Below are 16,013 nucleotides of genomic sequence, written 5' to 3'. Positions count from 1 at the left end.
GGTGGTAGACCACAGTTTGATAATCATTGTTCTGTAATGTGATTTTACATTTAAATGTCATAATATGGGAAAATGCAAGCCAGTCCATTGACCTTCCCTGTGCAATTGGACTAGTTGTGTATGTATAGCCTGTGATTGACGTGAGACTCAAACCTTGCTCGAAACTGCTGAGAACAACTGTAGATCTGTGCTGAAATGGGACTAAGTTATTAAGGTTATTTATAGGGTATCATATCAAGCCATCTTTCCAGTGGTTGAGATTTCAGAAGAATTCTGCTGTTCAATGTAGTGTGTGTTTAAAGGTCAGGGAGAAACAAATTATGCCAATAGGAGTCAAAAAGTCACAACATAGGAAGAATCAAGAAATCCTAATTCAGTTTTCTTGCTCCAGACCTGCCAAGTTCACCTCTGAAACTCTAGGATACAAAGATGGCAAAATGTTCAGTGGAAGCCCAGAGTCACAGATTTGATGCCTTGCATTGTACTCATGAAAAAGAAGGAGTCTTTGGATTAGGATCTGAATGGACATGCCAAGAAGGAGTAAGGCAGACCTAGAAGGTGTCTCAGTTGGAACCTAGCCATTGCTGAGACCATTTCTTGCAGTCTTCCATGCAAACTGTAACCCCTTATTTTTGATTCTATATTCTCTTGGTAAGTAAGGATTTGATCCTGATATGACTGGCAAGTGCAAAAGAATAAGGCAACTGATTATCCATGTTCCTTCTAGATTTGGCTAATGATCCAAAAATTATCTTTCACTAAATTCTTTTTACTATTTAAAAAGAAACCAGGCTTTTTAAAAGAAACCAGGCTATTTAAAAAGAAATTCAGGCTTTTTATCTGTGTAGGATATAAGAATATGAATAAAAGGATTGAGGTTATCTAACCCAGCCTACAGTATCTTGTACCTTCCCCTGTTGAGGACAGAGATGTGCAGTAGACTTCTATTTACATTTTCTTGAATGTAAGTAGTAATTCCCATGTAACACAGAGCTGTTTTGTCAGAGTTCTTGCCTATATGAAGTTCAATAAATGGCTTTCTACTGAACATAGGGAAATAAGAAGCTTTGAAAATTGGGGTGATACAGAGTGAGATTAGTGTGTAATCTATATTCCTCTTAATATCTGTTTCTATACCCCCTCTTCAGAAAAATGCCTGAGTGTAAATGGTTTCTTTTTACTGAGTGGTAAACTAGGTAACAAAATGTTCTGGGAAAAAATATTCCTAAAATACTACTTGCCACAAATCAGTGTTTTTTGTCCATTTTTCTCTTCTTTTCTTTCATTATAGAACATAGAGACTGTTTTGGTCACAGAACTATTTGGGAAACTCTTCCACTTGCTAGTTACTCTGGGATTGTTTGAGGAAAATCCTCCATTATATTCCCTGGATTAGTTTATCTAAGCAGTGATAGGCAGTCCAGTGGTTTGAATTACATCTCTCACTATCTCTTCCCATTGGTTATACTGTTGAGGATGATGAGCATCAGGTCACCTACCCTTGAGCTGAGCTTCATTGATGTTATCAGTGAAGTTGTCTGCCATCTCTGAGTGATGCTTTCACTGAGAACTCTGAATTAAACTACAGAATCTTGTAACACCTTCAAAAATTAACAAATGATCAAATCTTTCTGTCAACTATAAAAATGCAGTTTTCATAGCTAAGCTGGGGTTGAACTGGAAACCATGTGGCTCAGTGAATGTTCTTTGAACTGTTTATCAAGAACCATTATAGTAAATATACTACTTCTGGAATCTAACCTAAACATGGTTTGAAGGAAATGTTCGTGCAGCATAAATACCTGAAGCATATATTCCTAAAGTAGAAAGCTATTAATGGAATATTTATTCCTTCAGTATGCTATTATCCTTTGTTTGTTTGGCAACACTGATTCATAGTATTGCAATAAGTATTCCTATTAGCAGTCTGACCTGAACCGAAAAAAAAATTGATGCTGGTTGGTATTTATTAGTACATGTTTGATTGCCAATTGAATTTTAATGAAATTGCATCAACATTGGTGACACACAAGACAGTGCTTTCTCAAACTCCCAGTTTCCCAGCAATTTCCTACATATTTTTATAACCTTCATTTAGTTTCACACAGACATTTGTTTCTGTGGTGGGACTCCTCTTTTTTCTTCTTTTCTGCACACTCTGTTCAGTTTTTTTAAAATAACATTAGTAGGAATTTTTTTTTTTTTTAAATACAACCTTGCAGCTAAAGTATCTTGATCTGTTACAAAATACTACACACATTATTGAAAAGATGTTTGAGCTGTGCCCAAAGATGACTACTCATAAGATTCTGTGGATCTCCTCATGTGATCCCAAAATTTGCTTGCAAATTCAGACTTTCAACAGCAGATCTGAAGTCATGTGAAAAGAAAAGGGATGGGAAAACCCTTCAAACAAGATTTTCCTTTTCTGTAGATGGTGGTGAATATTGTTTAAAGATTTATTATTAGGTGTATTTATTTACCTAAGTTATATCCTGTCTTTCCTGAAGCTCAAGCTGGTATATTCCTTCACCAGTTTTTCTGCATAACAGCAGTCCTGTGCAGTAGGTTGTGCTGAGGAAAAGTGACTGGCCCACAGTTGCCCAGTCAGTTTCCATTGCTGAAGGCAGACTTGAACCACGGTCATCCCAGACCTTGTACAACAGCAGAGCCAGTCTGGTCTAGTGGTTAAGGCACCAGGCTAGAAAAAGCAGGAGACTGGGAGTTCTAGTCCCGCCTTCAGCATGAAAGCCAGCTGGGTGACTTTGGGTCAGTCACTCTCTCTCACCCCAACTCACCTCACAGGGTGGTTGTTGTGGGGAAAATAGAAGGAGGAAGGAGTATTAGGTATGTTCGCCACTGTGAGTTATTTATAAAAATAATAAAGGCGGGATTTTAAAAAAATCTAAATAAATAAATATGCTATCATGATTTTGCAACTGAACAAAAGATTTGTACTTAGGTTGATTTATTGTCAGTTTTTTACTGACTTCCTTGAAAAGCAATGTGCAATTTTATTGATAAAGTGTTCCTGATTAGTAACTTATTTTCCGAAACATTTTTCAAGTGTAGCTTTCGCAATTTTTAAAGTCACACTTTTTGTCACTCTTTTTCCCTCAGAAGACAGAGTGCTTCTTTTAAGACTCTTCCTGCTGCATCTTGTGCAAAAGTCACCTAGAAGCAAAGTGAACTCCTCCCTGGGGAAAAATGTTAACTGTAATTTATACAGCTCCATTTCTTTAAATTAACCTACCTAATAATAAAAATTCTCTGTGTGTATTACTTCAGAGTATAAGAATAAACAGAACAATAATAAAACCAATCATACAGTAATTAGGATATTAGTATACAATAAAAAACTATTCCAATAATTCAAAAATCTAAAATGGCAGGGAGAAGAGGAATATTCCAGTAGATAACTGGCTCTTGTAAGTCGCCCTTATTTACAATCAATCCTTGGAGCACATGCTGAAGCTCCTCCCACTTGATTTGATCATCAGCTCTCAAGTGGCTATGATTGGGCATCTTGAAGGAAGCTGAAGGGATAAAAGGGGGATTTATTTTGAAATACCATATACACAACAGTAGGATTTTCCCCCCTAACTTTCCTTTAGAGTTCCTTGGTACCTATAAGAGAAGCAGCTAGGATCTTTTAGCAAGTTGTGAGTATGTAGGGTTCCAAGCGTAACCAGACTTTACTGCATTAGAATGTTCATCATCCATATTTTTGCTCTTGTACTCATCCATTCACTCATCTTACACCCAGTCCAAAAATGTTGGAGGTTCTCCATCCTGACAGAGAGGCTCCGTTGGGCTCTTTTGCTTCAAGTCTTTTATAATCCACCATTGCTGGTCTAAATTGCCTTGGCACAACACTGATTTACAAGCTTACTTGTGTTCATTTCTCCAGTTGGTATCCTCATTCCTCCATAGCCTGCTTCTTGTCCCCCCTCCCTTTTCATCTTGGCATGCCAGGTATCTAGTGAGATGTGGACATTCTTCTGTCCTTTTCGGATAACGGTGTCTTGGGCTCTCTTTGGTGCTGGGTCTAACTTTTTTGCAGAGAGGAAAAATCCTTATTTTTATCACACCAGTATAGCTGGCTGTAGTGTTTGCAGATTGGATATCGAAGGAGGAATACACAGGGGAGATGCCAGGATGATTACAATTAATAAATATTTATTAAGTCCAGATACTACTTTGGAGAGATCCTCCACCCAGTCTGCCATGGTGAGTGGGTAGTGGTGAAGAAGGAATGTAATGACATCCACTCACAAAGAGATTGCTTTTGTTGGGCAGATTTTACAGTATAGCCCTTCTCCCCCCCAAAAAACTAAGTTGCTTAGTTTAGGCATCAGCAAGGGAAGGTTACATATTAATGAGGATTAGCTACATTATTAAGTGTCTAGCTGGTATTGGGTGCTTAGTTAAGGCAAAAGTGGAAAATAATATTCTAAGTCGGGTCAGAGCAGGGAGTTTGTTTTCTTGCAGCTTGCACAAAACAAAGCAGCGTGCCAGTTTGGAAAGCAAATAGGAAGAATTAGCTTGTCTAAGCAACTTCTCTTCCTGGTGTTAATTAAAAATGTGGATTAATGACAGGACATCTGGCACCCAACTCGGTCTCAGCATGGATGCCTCCTGGTGAGGAATACTCCACAAATGGGGCCCCCCAACAGGAAGTCCCTGTTTCTCCTATAGGTAGCTTATAACTGCATTTGATGGAGCACTTACAGAAGGGTCTTCTTGTACTGGATGTATGTAAACGTAATGTGTAAGTTTGGCACAAAAATACCTTTTTCTAGGTTCTCCACCAAAGGAAATTATGTTTAATATAGAATACAGTTTAAAGATTTTTGAAAAATTGGATAGTAGCTGATAAATGCTTGGTAGAATTAAGACTATTTCCATCTTTTTAATGCAAATTATTGTTGTCACTGCTAATTTACCTCTTTCTGTAGCATGGTTTTTAATACATCCTTTTTTTGTAACTCTATTTATAGCACAACCATTTTGAATACTTACCTATACTTAAATTAATCACAATTTACTCATTTCAGTTTCTACTTTGCACAATCTATTGGGGTATAAAATAACTACACTATCTGGGTTCACAAAGCAAAAAGGTGGTTATTTTGTGTCAGTGTATCATGCTAACCCAGCATTATATTAAAAAATGTTTGTTGGACTTGTATAGGAATGACTATAGAATAATTATGTTCTGTATCCTTATTTGGGAAAGACTGTTACTTTATTTATGTTCTTTTTCTTTGTGTTTGTATTAAATATTACCTAACTTATCCTTACATTGCACATTTTACCATAATTATTACAATAAATGAAACATCTGCATTATGGAAGTTCTATAATTCATTTTTTCTCCCACTGCACACCTGTTTCTGGGAGCCTGAAACCAAGAGGTCTGATTTCTTGATGTTTCTAACACTAAGTTAAAGGGAGCTAGACTTTGGCTAGAATAACTTCATTAATCCCCTCCTTCCAATATTCTGAGGATGGATAGAAAAGAAAGAAATGTGTGTGTGTGTAAGCTTTTCTTATACAAACAACAAACAACAACAAAAAAGCAAATAAGTTCCTTTCAAGCATTTGCCAGAATATGTGAGAGTTCAAAATTGGAAGGGAACAGGATTGTGCACAGCTGTCAGAGTGATCCAGAAGCTGCCTTTACTGGTTCTGGACACTGTGGAAAATTGTACTGGTAGTCTTTTCAGCCCTCCTATTCATGATTATATTCTGTATGCAGTTTACAACCTTCAGGTAAATACATGAAAAGGCCTGCAATGGATATTGATCTGATGAGGTCAGCTGAAGTGAGTTTCAGCATTTAAAACTTTTAGAGTCTGGAAATTCTCTTGATTTCTATTTTGCTCTGCCAGAAAAGTAGCCAAAGTGAAGAAGAAAGCAAATTAGGACATCATCTGTTCAAATATGCAACCAAACCTATTCACCATTATTTTTTCATTATTTATCAGTAAATTATATTTTGGCCTTTAACCAACATAAAATAAAAACATATTACAGTATTAGCTGTAGGTTTAATGGCTATAACTTAAGAATGACGTATATTTGTAAATGATAGACCCCAGCTATGAAGTTGTGAAATAGTTTTTATATTCTCTGTCACTATGAAGTTACAATGGAACTCAAATCAATAAAACTTTATACAATTAAAACTATGAAATACAAATTAAACCTATACTTATCAATCATATTTATTGTAATACAGGTAGTCCTCGTTTAGCAACCATTCGCAGTTATGATGGTGATGAAAAAGTAACTTTGCAACCAAGCCTCGCATTTATGACCTTTCTAAAGCAAAGGACCTTATGACCTCTATAAAGCAAAGGAAAGCTGAAGTAAGATCATAACCACAGTCGTGGTTTCACTTAGTGACTGTTTCACTTAATGACTGAGTTGCCTGTCCCAATTGTGATTGCTGAATGAGGTCTACCTGTAACTATATGCTATTATAAAATTTATAAAGTATAAGATAGTTCCAACAGAAGAGAATACACATAGCTCAAGGATGAACTGTGGAGTCCTTTGTGTTCTCTGAGTTTGGTTGTTTGCTTGCAGACGTTTCATTACCCAACTAGGTAACATCATCAGTGTGAGTGAGTGTGGGGTGTGCTCCCTGTTTATATACAGTAGCTTGCCCTGCCAGTGTTGGTTGGGGTGTGGTTTTCTCCTTGGTAGTTCTTTGATTCTAGTGTTATTTTCTGCTTGATTGTTTGCCTGATGTTAACCCTGCTTTTCTGGGTGGTGGCTGCGGGAGGAGATGTGTTTTGGTCTTCTTGTTTCCTTCTCAGCTTTTTTATTGTCTCTTTTGAATGGTGTGTAAATATGTTTTATTTCTATGTGTCTAATAATAAGAACTCTATACTATCCAAAAGCTAAAAGTAATCTTGTAAGATTAATAATTATAATGCTAACAAAAATGTAGTATCAGATTATGGATCTAAAATATATCAAACCAGATTATTGCATTTCTTAGTTCCTGCTGGATTTTGCAGATCGTCATGCGGGACTTGAGAGTATTATTGGTTATATAAGGGACATTCTCTAAAAAAAGTAAATGGACATAGAATTTGTCTATATGGTATGGTAGCCTTGAGTATGATAGGAAAATAAGAATGTTCTAAATGTCTTTATAGAGAAAGGATGTGCTTGATAGTTTCAACTTATCCATCCTTGCAAGGGGATGGGTACTTCAGAAAGGGATCTTCCTGTATCTTCCTCTAACACAGCTAAAGAGAGAGTTACTCCAGCAAGCTGGGGTAAAGGCCCTTCAGATGTTAGATACATCTAGTTGCACCAGGAATGTGTATCTTAAGCTTTCACTAATGGGAAGATTTGGGCCTCAGTCTAGGTCAGGTTGTCTCTCTGCATCCATTATTTGAAAGAGAGTTCTTCCTTGCCCATATACTAGAGAAAGTAAATGTGAGGAAGAGCCCAAGTAATAAGAGTTTCTGCAGTGGTTTTGTTTCTATATAGATTGATACCCATCGTTCAGTATTAAAGGTACTCGACCAATTGAAAAAAGGAATACATAGGTTTAACCAAATGTTGAGTATGGAAAGCTGCATTCTAGATTCCACAGAATCTAGAATGGGACAGAATGGGATTTGTGGAAAACTGCTCTTAAAAACGCAAAATTGGATGAGCTCCAATGGAGTAAATTTGCAGAAAGGACCCAACTGGGCTCCGTAGAAAAGTTGTGCCAACAACTTATATGCAGCTCTTAAACGCTTCAAAATAACCCCCCCCCCCAAAAAAACCCCATCACAGTAAGATGGCGGCAGCACTCTACTGAACACTTTGGGCCTCCTGAGGTACAGAAGACCACCTCCAGATATTGAAACATGAAACCTGTTCAGCTGAATTCCCATTTATTCCCTAGAAATGTATCTTTGGTCTTTTGGCAAAAAACATAATTTTGTTTTTGTTTTGTTTTGATAATTTATTTCCAGGTGTTTTTTCCTTACAAAATTGAGTATAGGCCCCCAATGCTCTCTTAAGTCTAATGTGGGTCCTAGAGAGACTCACCACTTTATATGCATAGAGTATACTGGAAGTATGTTTTTTTGCTAAATGTAGGGGAATGGAAGTCCAAATTAAGCCACTCAGCATGCAGTTTATATAAAAATTAAGCAAAAATGAAATAAGAATATATTGTTTAATGCCCTTGTGGTAGATAGATAACCTACATCTAGTTACATCTAACTTTCAACAACATATCTTTGTGTAGAGCTCAAATGTTCAATAAGGAAGTTTCCAGTTTTTTTTCCACAATTTAACTTGGGATATGGTATCAAATGCAGACCTTAAATCTTTGAAGCCTGAGTATGAGACCCTGGTCAGTTATGAACCATCCATCCCTAAAGTCACCCTGTTCCTCTGCTAGGAGGTTTTCTTATTCCAACCAGTCCCTCAGTTTCCAATATGAATGTTAAGCTAATACTGATCAAGTGATGGGTCTGTAGGTTGCAGAATTGTCCCACTTTTTTTTTTAAAAAAGGGAAGCAATTAATGTAAGTCCTCAGTCCCTGTGGATATAACCACGCCTGCCTTTTTACATGAACAAGAAGGGCAGAATTGGAGCCCACCAGGCTGAATGATTTTTAACTAACTCAAGGGGATTAAATCATTTCCTTGAGCCTTCCTGGGTTTTAACTGAGAGATTAAATTCTTCACCTCCATGAGGACCAGACCAGTGGAGTAATGACCAGTGACCAAAGTGTTATAAATCATACTGAACTCTCTTTATAATCAGTGTTTTTCCTACATGTTTTGTAACATCGGGTATGTCTTTATTGACTAGATTGGTCTGAAAAAGAGGGTGGTGGTTGCTTTAATATTTTCAAATGGGGGGTGGGGGGGTTCTCAGGGAAAATGAAAAAAATATTGCATATTTTATACCATTATTTAATTTGTGCTGCATCTTTGGAGTTCAGAGGAGATACCAGTTCAACATTATTACTAACAGTTGGAGGAAGAAACAGTTGACTCACACTAGATCTATCCATAAATGCTAGGGGAAAAAATTAAGCTAAAACAACAAAACATTTTGTGGTGCTCTGTCTTAGTTTCTATCAGACATATAAAGTATTAAATATACACATAGTTGTTCTTGGGTGAGTGCTGATGAGAGAGAGAGAGGAGAGATGGTCATTAACAAAATAGTTGGGTATGACACAGATGTTTTTATATTGAGGTAACTATAACTACTGATGTATACAGATGTGTTATCAAAAAACTATGTCTCTGTTCAGTTTGTGAGAATACTGTTAAAACTATCTAATGTATTCTAGATTAACTGTGTTCTGACAAAATTGTACTGTATATGCAACATTTCTCAAACATAGTCACTTTGAGACCAGTGACAGCTGTCTTTCATGTCCAGCTTCAAGTGATGAGGCAGCCATGGAATTCCAAAGATGTTGGTTAAACCTGGATGTGGAAAAATGCCGTGAAAGAAGGCAGGGCCAAATCACTTCTACATGGTTATCAAGGAAGCTGCATGGCTACGTCCATGTGGGTACTAGGAGTTGACATTGATTTGAGATTGTCTTTGAATTAACTTTTAGCTTTCCCCAGCTGCCTATAATATGTGCCATGAACGCTCCAGTGCTCTACCTATTTGCAGATTAGGGCCAAGAGAAGAATAGAAAGGAGGCAGAGAGGAGAAAAGAAATATTTGTGAATTCTCACTCTGCGGTGTTTGCAGGGTGTCTCCTTGAAGTAAATGGTGTGTGTGTATCCATCCACCTATTTTGCTTATAGAAGAACTGCTGAGATTTCACTTTGTCTTGCTTTTATAACATGAAATCACCCATACAGAGATTGCCTAATGGAGCTGTTTTCAATTTTAATTTGATCATGAATTATTTCCTTTGCTTCATCTAGTTTCGCTGTAAGTAGCAACCTTGTGATGTCAAGATTACTACATAATATAAGCTCCCAACTGTTCCTGCTTTTGAGGAGTAATAATATCTTTGCTTGATCATACAACTGAGTTAAATGGTATGCTGCAAAATAAGCATTTATTCAATTTCTTTTTAATTTGACAACAAGAATTCAATTGAGTAAATAGTGACTTTATAGAATCACTGACAAATGAGTATGTGCCAAACTGAAGTAAGACAATTTTTTTCAAGTAAAGTTTTTCCCCCTTTGGGCCAAACTGACCTCTATATTCCATACATCCATATGTAGAATTCTGTCAAACAGCAGCATAGTGGCCTTACTGAGAATAATGCAGGTTATAATTATGATTCTCTTCCAGTCCTACTTATGATCAGAATGAGACTGCTGCCTTAGATGACAAATGTTGGGAAATGAAAGCAACTCTCCCTGTTGGTCATTCCTTCTGATTCAACATGTCCAGGAATCGTTCATCATGTGTTCTATGGTGACTTTACTACTGCTCCATTGCACTTAGAGAGTTGTGAGTGTGCCCTGAAAAGGCATATAACAGAATGTGTCATACAGCCTTCACAATTATTTGTTGCTTCCCTGTGTCACAATGATTTGTTGCTCTGAAAATGGTTCAGAAGAAATAGTTTTGATTTCAAAAGTACTCTCTACTATTTATTAAAGCAACTCATATTTTTTCAGGTTTCCATACTAGCCTGAAAATGTCTGTGATTGTTTTAAGGATGGTTTTACATTAAAAGTTAATGTAACTCTTAAAGCAGCGACATCTTTTTTTCAGGCTCACACAAAAGCCTGAAAAGAATCAGGCTGTTTTAATTACTGTACTAGTAGAGGAGTGCTATGCTCATATGAAGTCTAAAGTACTTCTCTGGAACAATTTTCCAACCATGTGCAGCGCTACTGTAGATATATGGGATTTTACTGTATCAGTATAATGATATGTGAGAAATACCTTGGGAGACGGGGCAAAGAGATGCTGCTTAGGGAATGGTCAGATAAGAGACAGCACAGCCTGCAGCTGGATAGTGGGCAGGGCAAGAGGCTCAGAAGAGACCCTCCCTAGCTTCCCAGACTGTAAAGGAGACAGCCGGAGATTTGCACTTTCAGACTTGCAAGATTCTGTTAATGTAGCCTTACAATAAAATAGAATTAACTCATCTGGCCATGTTTCCTGTCTGGTCTACCTGGGAAGGCTGACAGTCAGTCTCATGAGCAGAAACTAATTCCAGTTCAGGAAATTGTTATGGCAGCAAAAGTGTACCTGAGTTACTTTGTACATAATAATAGGAAGTGACTTTAAATTATTGCTCATGAACCCTGAATGTTAAGTCCGTATTGATCTTCATACTAACCATATTAATATGGAAGTCCAGGAGCCTTATAAGCTAGTAGCAAGTAAGATTAAAATCTATAATAATAGCAGCTCTTACTGAAATATAACAAGAAATATGATCAGCATAGGGATCAATATGAGCATAACGATAAGAATAAATCTGCAATAATATAAATTGCTTCACATTAATCTGCTTTATTATAGCTGACATGATCAGGTCACTGAGCTCCCAGACATGCTTACAAGAAAGAAAAAGAAATTTTGTATTAAATCAGTAAAATATACTATGACTAAGAAGACATATGTAAATTGTGACAATACCTGCTGTTTTCTGTGTGTTTGTTTTATGTTTGTAATGTAACATTTTTGTATCTATTGCCTTTGAAGCACAGTTGATTTGGGTAATAATAATTGAATTATTATTCAGTTCTAAACTTGATTGATAGTATAATATCCAGTCATGTGTAAAAAGCATAGACAGAATATGTGTGTGTGTGTGTGTGTCTGTATAGATCTAGATCTAGATCTCACCCTTAATTTAGGGTCCAGAAGTTTTTCTTAACTGAACTTGAGATGCTGAAAAGATAAATGTCTAAACCAACTCTAAACCAATTCTGCATGTATTGGCCAAAAGTAGAAATGGCTGAGGGTATAGTTGGCAAAAAGTCTTGATTAATGAATTTCCTTCTGCTACAGCTTTTGTGGCATGAACTGTTAGGGTAGGAGTGGGTATGAGAGAAAACGATAATGAAAAAAAAGATGTTCCTTGAACATGTACTTGAAAATGCAGGTTGCTCATTTAATCTTTCAAAGGCAAATCTGTAAAGACAATAGCAAACGGAAGAACATGTTTCATTAACTGGTTATTCGATATACTGGGGAATGTGTAGGAATGGGGAGAGACTTTGAAAAGTTTAAAACAACAGAACATCTATGCACACACACAAATGTGGCTATAATTTGAATTGGGCTCAACCCTAAATGGACTTGGGCCACATATTTATTGTCTGCTGTTTATTCTCCTGTTGTTATTCTTTTACTATAAGAACAAACTCTCACTTGGCAAACTTTGGCAATAACAATAACCTTAGACCATCAGTAAGGAGCCTGTTTTTCATTTTATTTTATATTGGTTATTGTGCTTTTCTGAGTATTTTACACGAATGACTTACTTTTAACTTTAAGCTTCTTTTTTTAGTGAAATTACTACTGTATATTGTAGTGATTTTGGTCAGTAACTTGTAGCTATATTATCTTTAACGAGTACATCATCATATTTACTGTTACTATTCTCTCTTTCCCAAAATAGACTTAATCCAGGCCACAAATGAAACAAATGTCAACATTCCACAAATGGCTGATACACTCTTTGAGCGAGCAACAAACAGTAGTTGGGTGGTTGTGTTCAAAGCTTTAGTTACAACGCATCATCTAATGGTCCATGGCAATGAGGTAAGCATTTTAATCCTCGAAGCTAAAGCATGGGAATGCTAAGAAAGCCTGTGTTTGTTTTGTAGACTCTTCTAAAAAAAAAGAGTGAATGGTAGGAATTATCTAATAAAAGTTAAGGCAATATAAAACATTGAGGTTATGTTGGGTTTTCTGTAGGAAAGTTTCAGAGAATAAATGATCCACTCTGTTTACTGAGGGAGCTAATTCTACCTCTCAGCCTTTCATGCATCTAAAAAAATATGCTCTGGAGATTGGGGATCGTTTGAAATAGATCTTAGAGGATGTGGAAATGCAGGAATTGGGTAAGATAGATAGCTTTCCATTGAGCAATTAGGAGTGTTAGAATCCGCTGAAAGAGCTGAGTGTTATAGTGTAAAAATGGGATCCCTTCTTTGACATACAAAGAAAGTGTTTTGACCTACACATATTTTCATAGATTTTTTTTAAAAGGCAGTCCTTATTATCTTGTTATACCATATGTGTGTGTATTTATGAACTGAGATCTCATTTTGTAATTGTTTTTTACTTTGAATGTATGCTAAAGTATTTGCTTCAGATCCTGTCTTTAAAGTTGGTGTTTTTTACAGCTATCTCCCTTACCAGTTTCAGCTTTTATTATACAGATCTGAGTTAAAACAAGAATATGTATTTTTCATGAAGACAACATGTCATACAAATCACTTGATTGTGCCCAAAGTAGTCCATACAATACAGGAAGTATCTTTGTTTTGTTTTCTGAAGCTGATTTCTCTTTAATAAATACATAGAAAGATATATGTATCTTCTCAGATTGTACTATGAGAACTCGAGGGCCCTTTTCATCCATGGAAAGCATTTGAGGCAGTGAATTGATCCCACAGGTGAAAGAATAGGATTCAATGTTTGCTGACCGTAACCCAGTAAATGCTCAGAGGTGCATGTTATAAAATTTTCAAATTAAGTCAAATCTCTAATTCCCCCTTGTTTCTGAAGTTCAGTACTAATTTGAAAATACTGAAACCAGCGAGGTGGGTTTAGGCCAATGTGAAATAAAGGTCTCGGAAAGGTCTCTTGCAGTCTGTATGAATTATTGCCTCTCCATGGAGTGAATTTCTTTGGGCTTTCTTCTTCATGAAAATAAACATTTAGTAATAAAGCAAGAAGGCAGAAAATCTGGACTAATTCTTTTTCTGTATTTATTCCAAACATTCTACGCTGTTTATTATTGCCCAATCTCTTATAAATTGTTTATTACTATTTGTATCAATCCAAAGATATTGATGGAGAATCTCTGGAAATCCTGCTCCTTTCATAGAGTGGCCAGAACTTAAGGAGATATAATCCACTCTGTGATCCATGTTAAGCAACTGGCATGGTAATATAATTTGAAGTTTGGAACCACCAATCTGCCTCATTTTTTCATATCCTGTAGAATCTTGTATTTAATCCTTGGTCTTTTATTGGACCGTATGCAATTTGTTACTTGTTAGTCATTTAATACCTTCAATATTTATTGGAATCATTTGGAACAAAATCTTGATAGAATATATTTATTTTAACAGCCACAATTTTTCCTAACCACAACAATTTTAGTTTTCTACATCCTAAAATATCTATTATATTTTTCCTATATGTGAATAATTATCTATTATATTTTTCCTATATGTGAATCATTATTTTAAAATAGATCTTTATTCTCTGTCAAATAAATTCCTGGAAATTTTACCTTTTTTTTTTTTTTGCAGTAGTGCTGACCCCTACTATTAGATGCAGGTGTTGCTTTTCTTCTTCTGTTAGATTCAGTGAGAACATTTGAGTTCTTCTTTATTGATCCAAAACCCTGACACCAAGCTAAACTGCTCTATATTTTCCACTAACAATAATAAAGAATCCTTTGGCTGGATAACTGTGATTAGCAGCATATAATTTTAATTTTTGCTCTTGAGTTGCTGATTTAACTTTTGAACATATTTTCCCTAACATATGTTCATTGCCAGTGTTTAAAATGGCAATAAAAATAAAAAAGAGAGTGAACAACCTTTTCTTGTCCCCTTCAATATATTGCACTGTTGTGTTAGAGACCTCTTTATTATTATCTTGGCTTCTAATACTTTGTAAATAATGGGTATAAATGTGAAAAAAATAGAGCCATGGTTCATCTTTTTCAAAATCACAAGCCTAAAAGAGCATTCTAAATTGTCAAAGGCTTTCTCTGCATCAAGAAAAATCATAGTCACTTTCTTTTTTTAATTTATCTTATCAATACATAATGTTGACTGTCATATCTCTTCAGGACAAATCCAGTCTGGTCAGGATGTGTGTGTGTGTATGTGTTTGTGTGTATACACACATATACATACATACATTTTCTTTATTCATATATATATGTATATATATATGAATAAAGAAATAGGTCTATTGGATTCTGGTTGGGTCAGATCATATACAGTGGTACCTCTACTTACGAACTTAATCCGTTCCGTGACTCTGATCGCAAGTCGAGTTGGTCGCAAGTCGAAGTAAATTTTCCCATAAGGTTCAATGTAAATACAGTTAATCCGTTCTGCCCTCCGAATTTGGTCGCACCCCGAAGCAACTTTTCCCATAAGGTTCAATGTAATTACCATTAATCTGTTCTGGCGTCTGCGGACCACACATCGGGGCAGCAAAGCGCCTGTGTGCCGCACGGCGGGGGGGCAAAACACCCACACACCACGCGGCGGGGCGGCAAAGCGCCCATGCGGCGGGGGCGGCAAAGCGCCCGCGCGCTGCGCGGTGGGGGCAGAAAAGCACCTGTGCACCGCACGGCGGGGCAGAAAAACTCCCGCGGACCACATGGGCAGAAAAATGGCCGCAGACCACGTGTCAGGACGGAAAAATGGCCGCGGACCACATGTCAGGGTGGAAAAATGGCCGTACCTCAAGGCGGAGTTCGCACATCGAGGTAAATTTTTGGGGCCGGAGCTGGTCGTATCTCGAAAATTTTGTAAGTAGGGGTGTTCATAAGTAGAGGTACCACTATACTTCTTTGTGAATCAAAGAGATGAAAGCTTCTTTCCATAATGAAGAAAGTTCTTAATGTTCCTGAATCTCATTCATTATTTTAATTAATGGTTTAACCAAAATTTCTTGAAAAATTTTTATAATATAATACAGAAATACTGTCAAATCTTAGAGCTTTATTCAGTTTCAGGATTTTTATTGCTAACATTTGTAACTAAGTAAGATATCCTTCAGTCTTTTTCAGGTCATTTGTGTGTTTGCTCTGTAATCTAGAATAATAATTAACAAATTG

At 36.5% G+C, this 16,013-nt stretch overlaps 1 protein-coding gene across 1 annotated transcript in view; it reads left to right on the top strand.

Moving 5' to 3' along the window:
* Positions 1–16,013, top strand: part of SNAP91 (synaptosome associated protein 91) — a 95,536-nt gene that overhangs the window by 14,347 nt on the left and 65,176 nt on the right. The window contains exon 4 of the mRNA XM_088138131.1: positions 12,597–12,739. Within this exon, the coding sequence (XP_087994257.1) occupies positions 12,597–12,739 (143 nt within the window). The remainder of the gene's footprint in view (positions 1–12,596; positions 12,740–16,013) is intronic.

This window comes from Python bivittatus, unplaced genomic scaffold (genome assembly GCF_059951505.1).
Source record: "Python bivittatus isolate LINGU-HERP-01145 unplaced genomic scaffold, Pbiv_v1 ctg000020_np1212, whole genome shotgun sequence".
NCBI classification, from domain to species: Eukaryota; Metazoa; Chordata; class Lepidosauria; order Squamata; family Pythonidae; genus Python; species Python bivittatus.
This window is presented reverse-complemented; position numbering and strand designations above follow the sequence as displayed.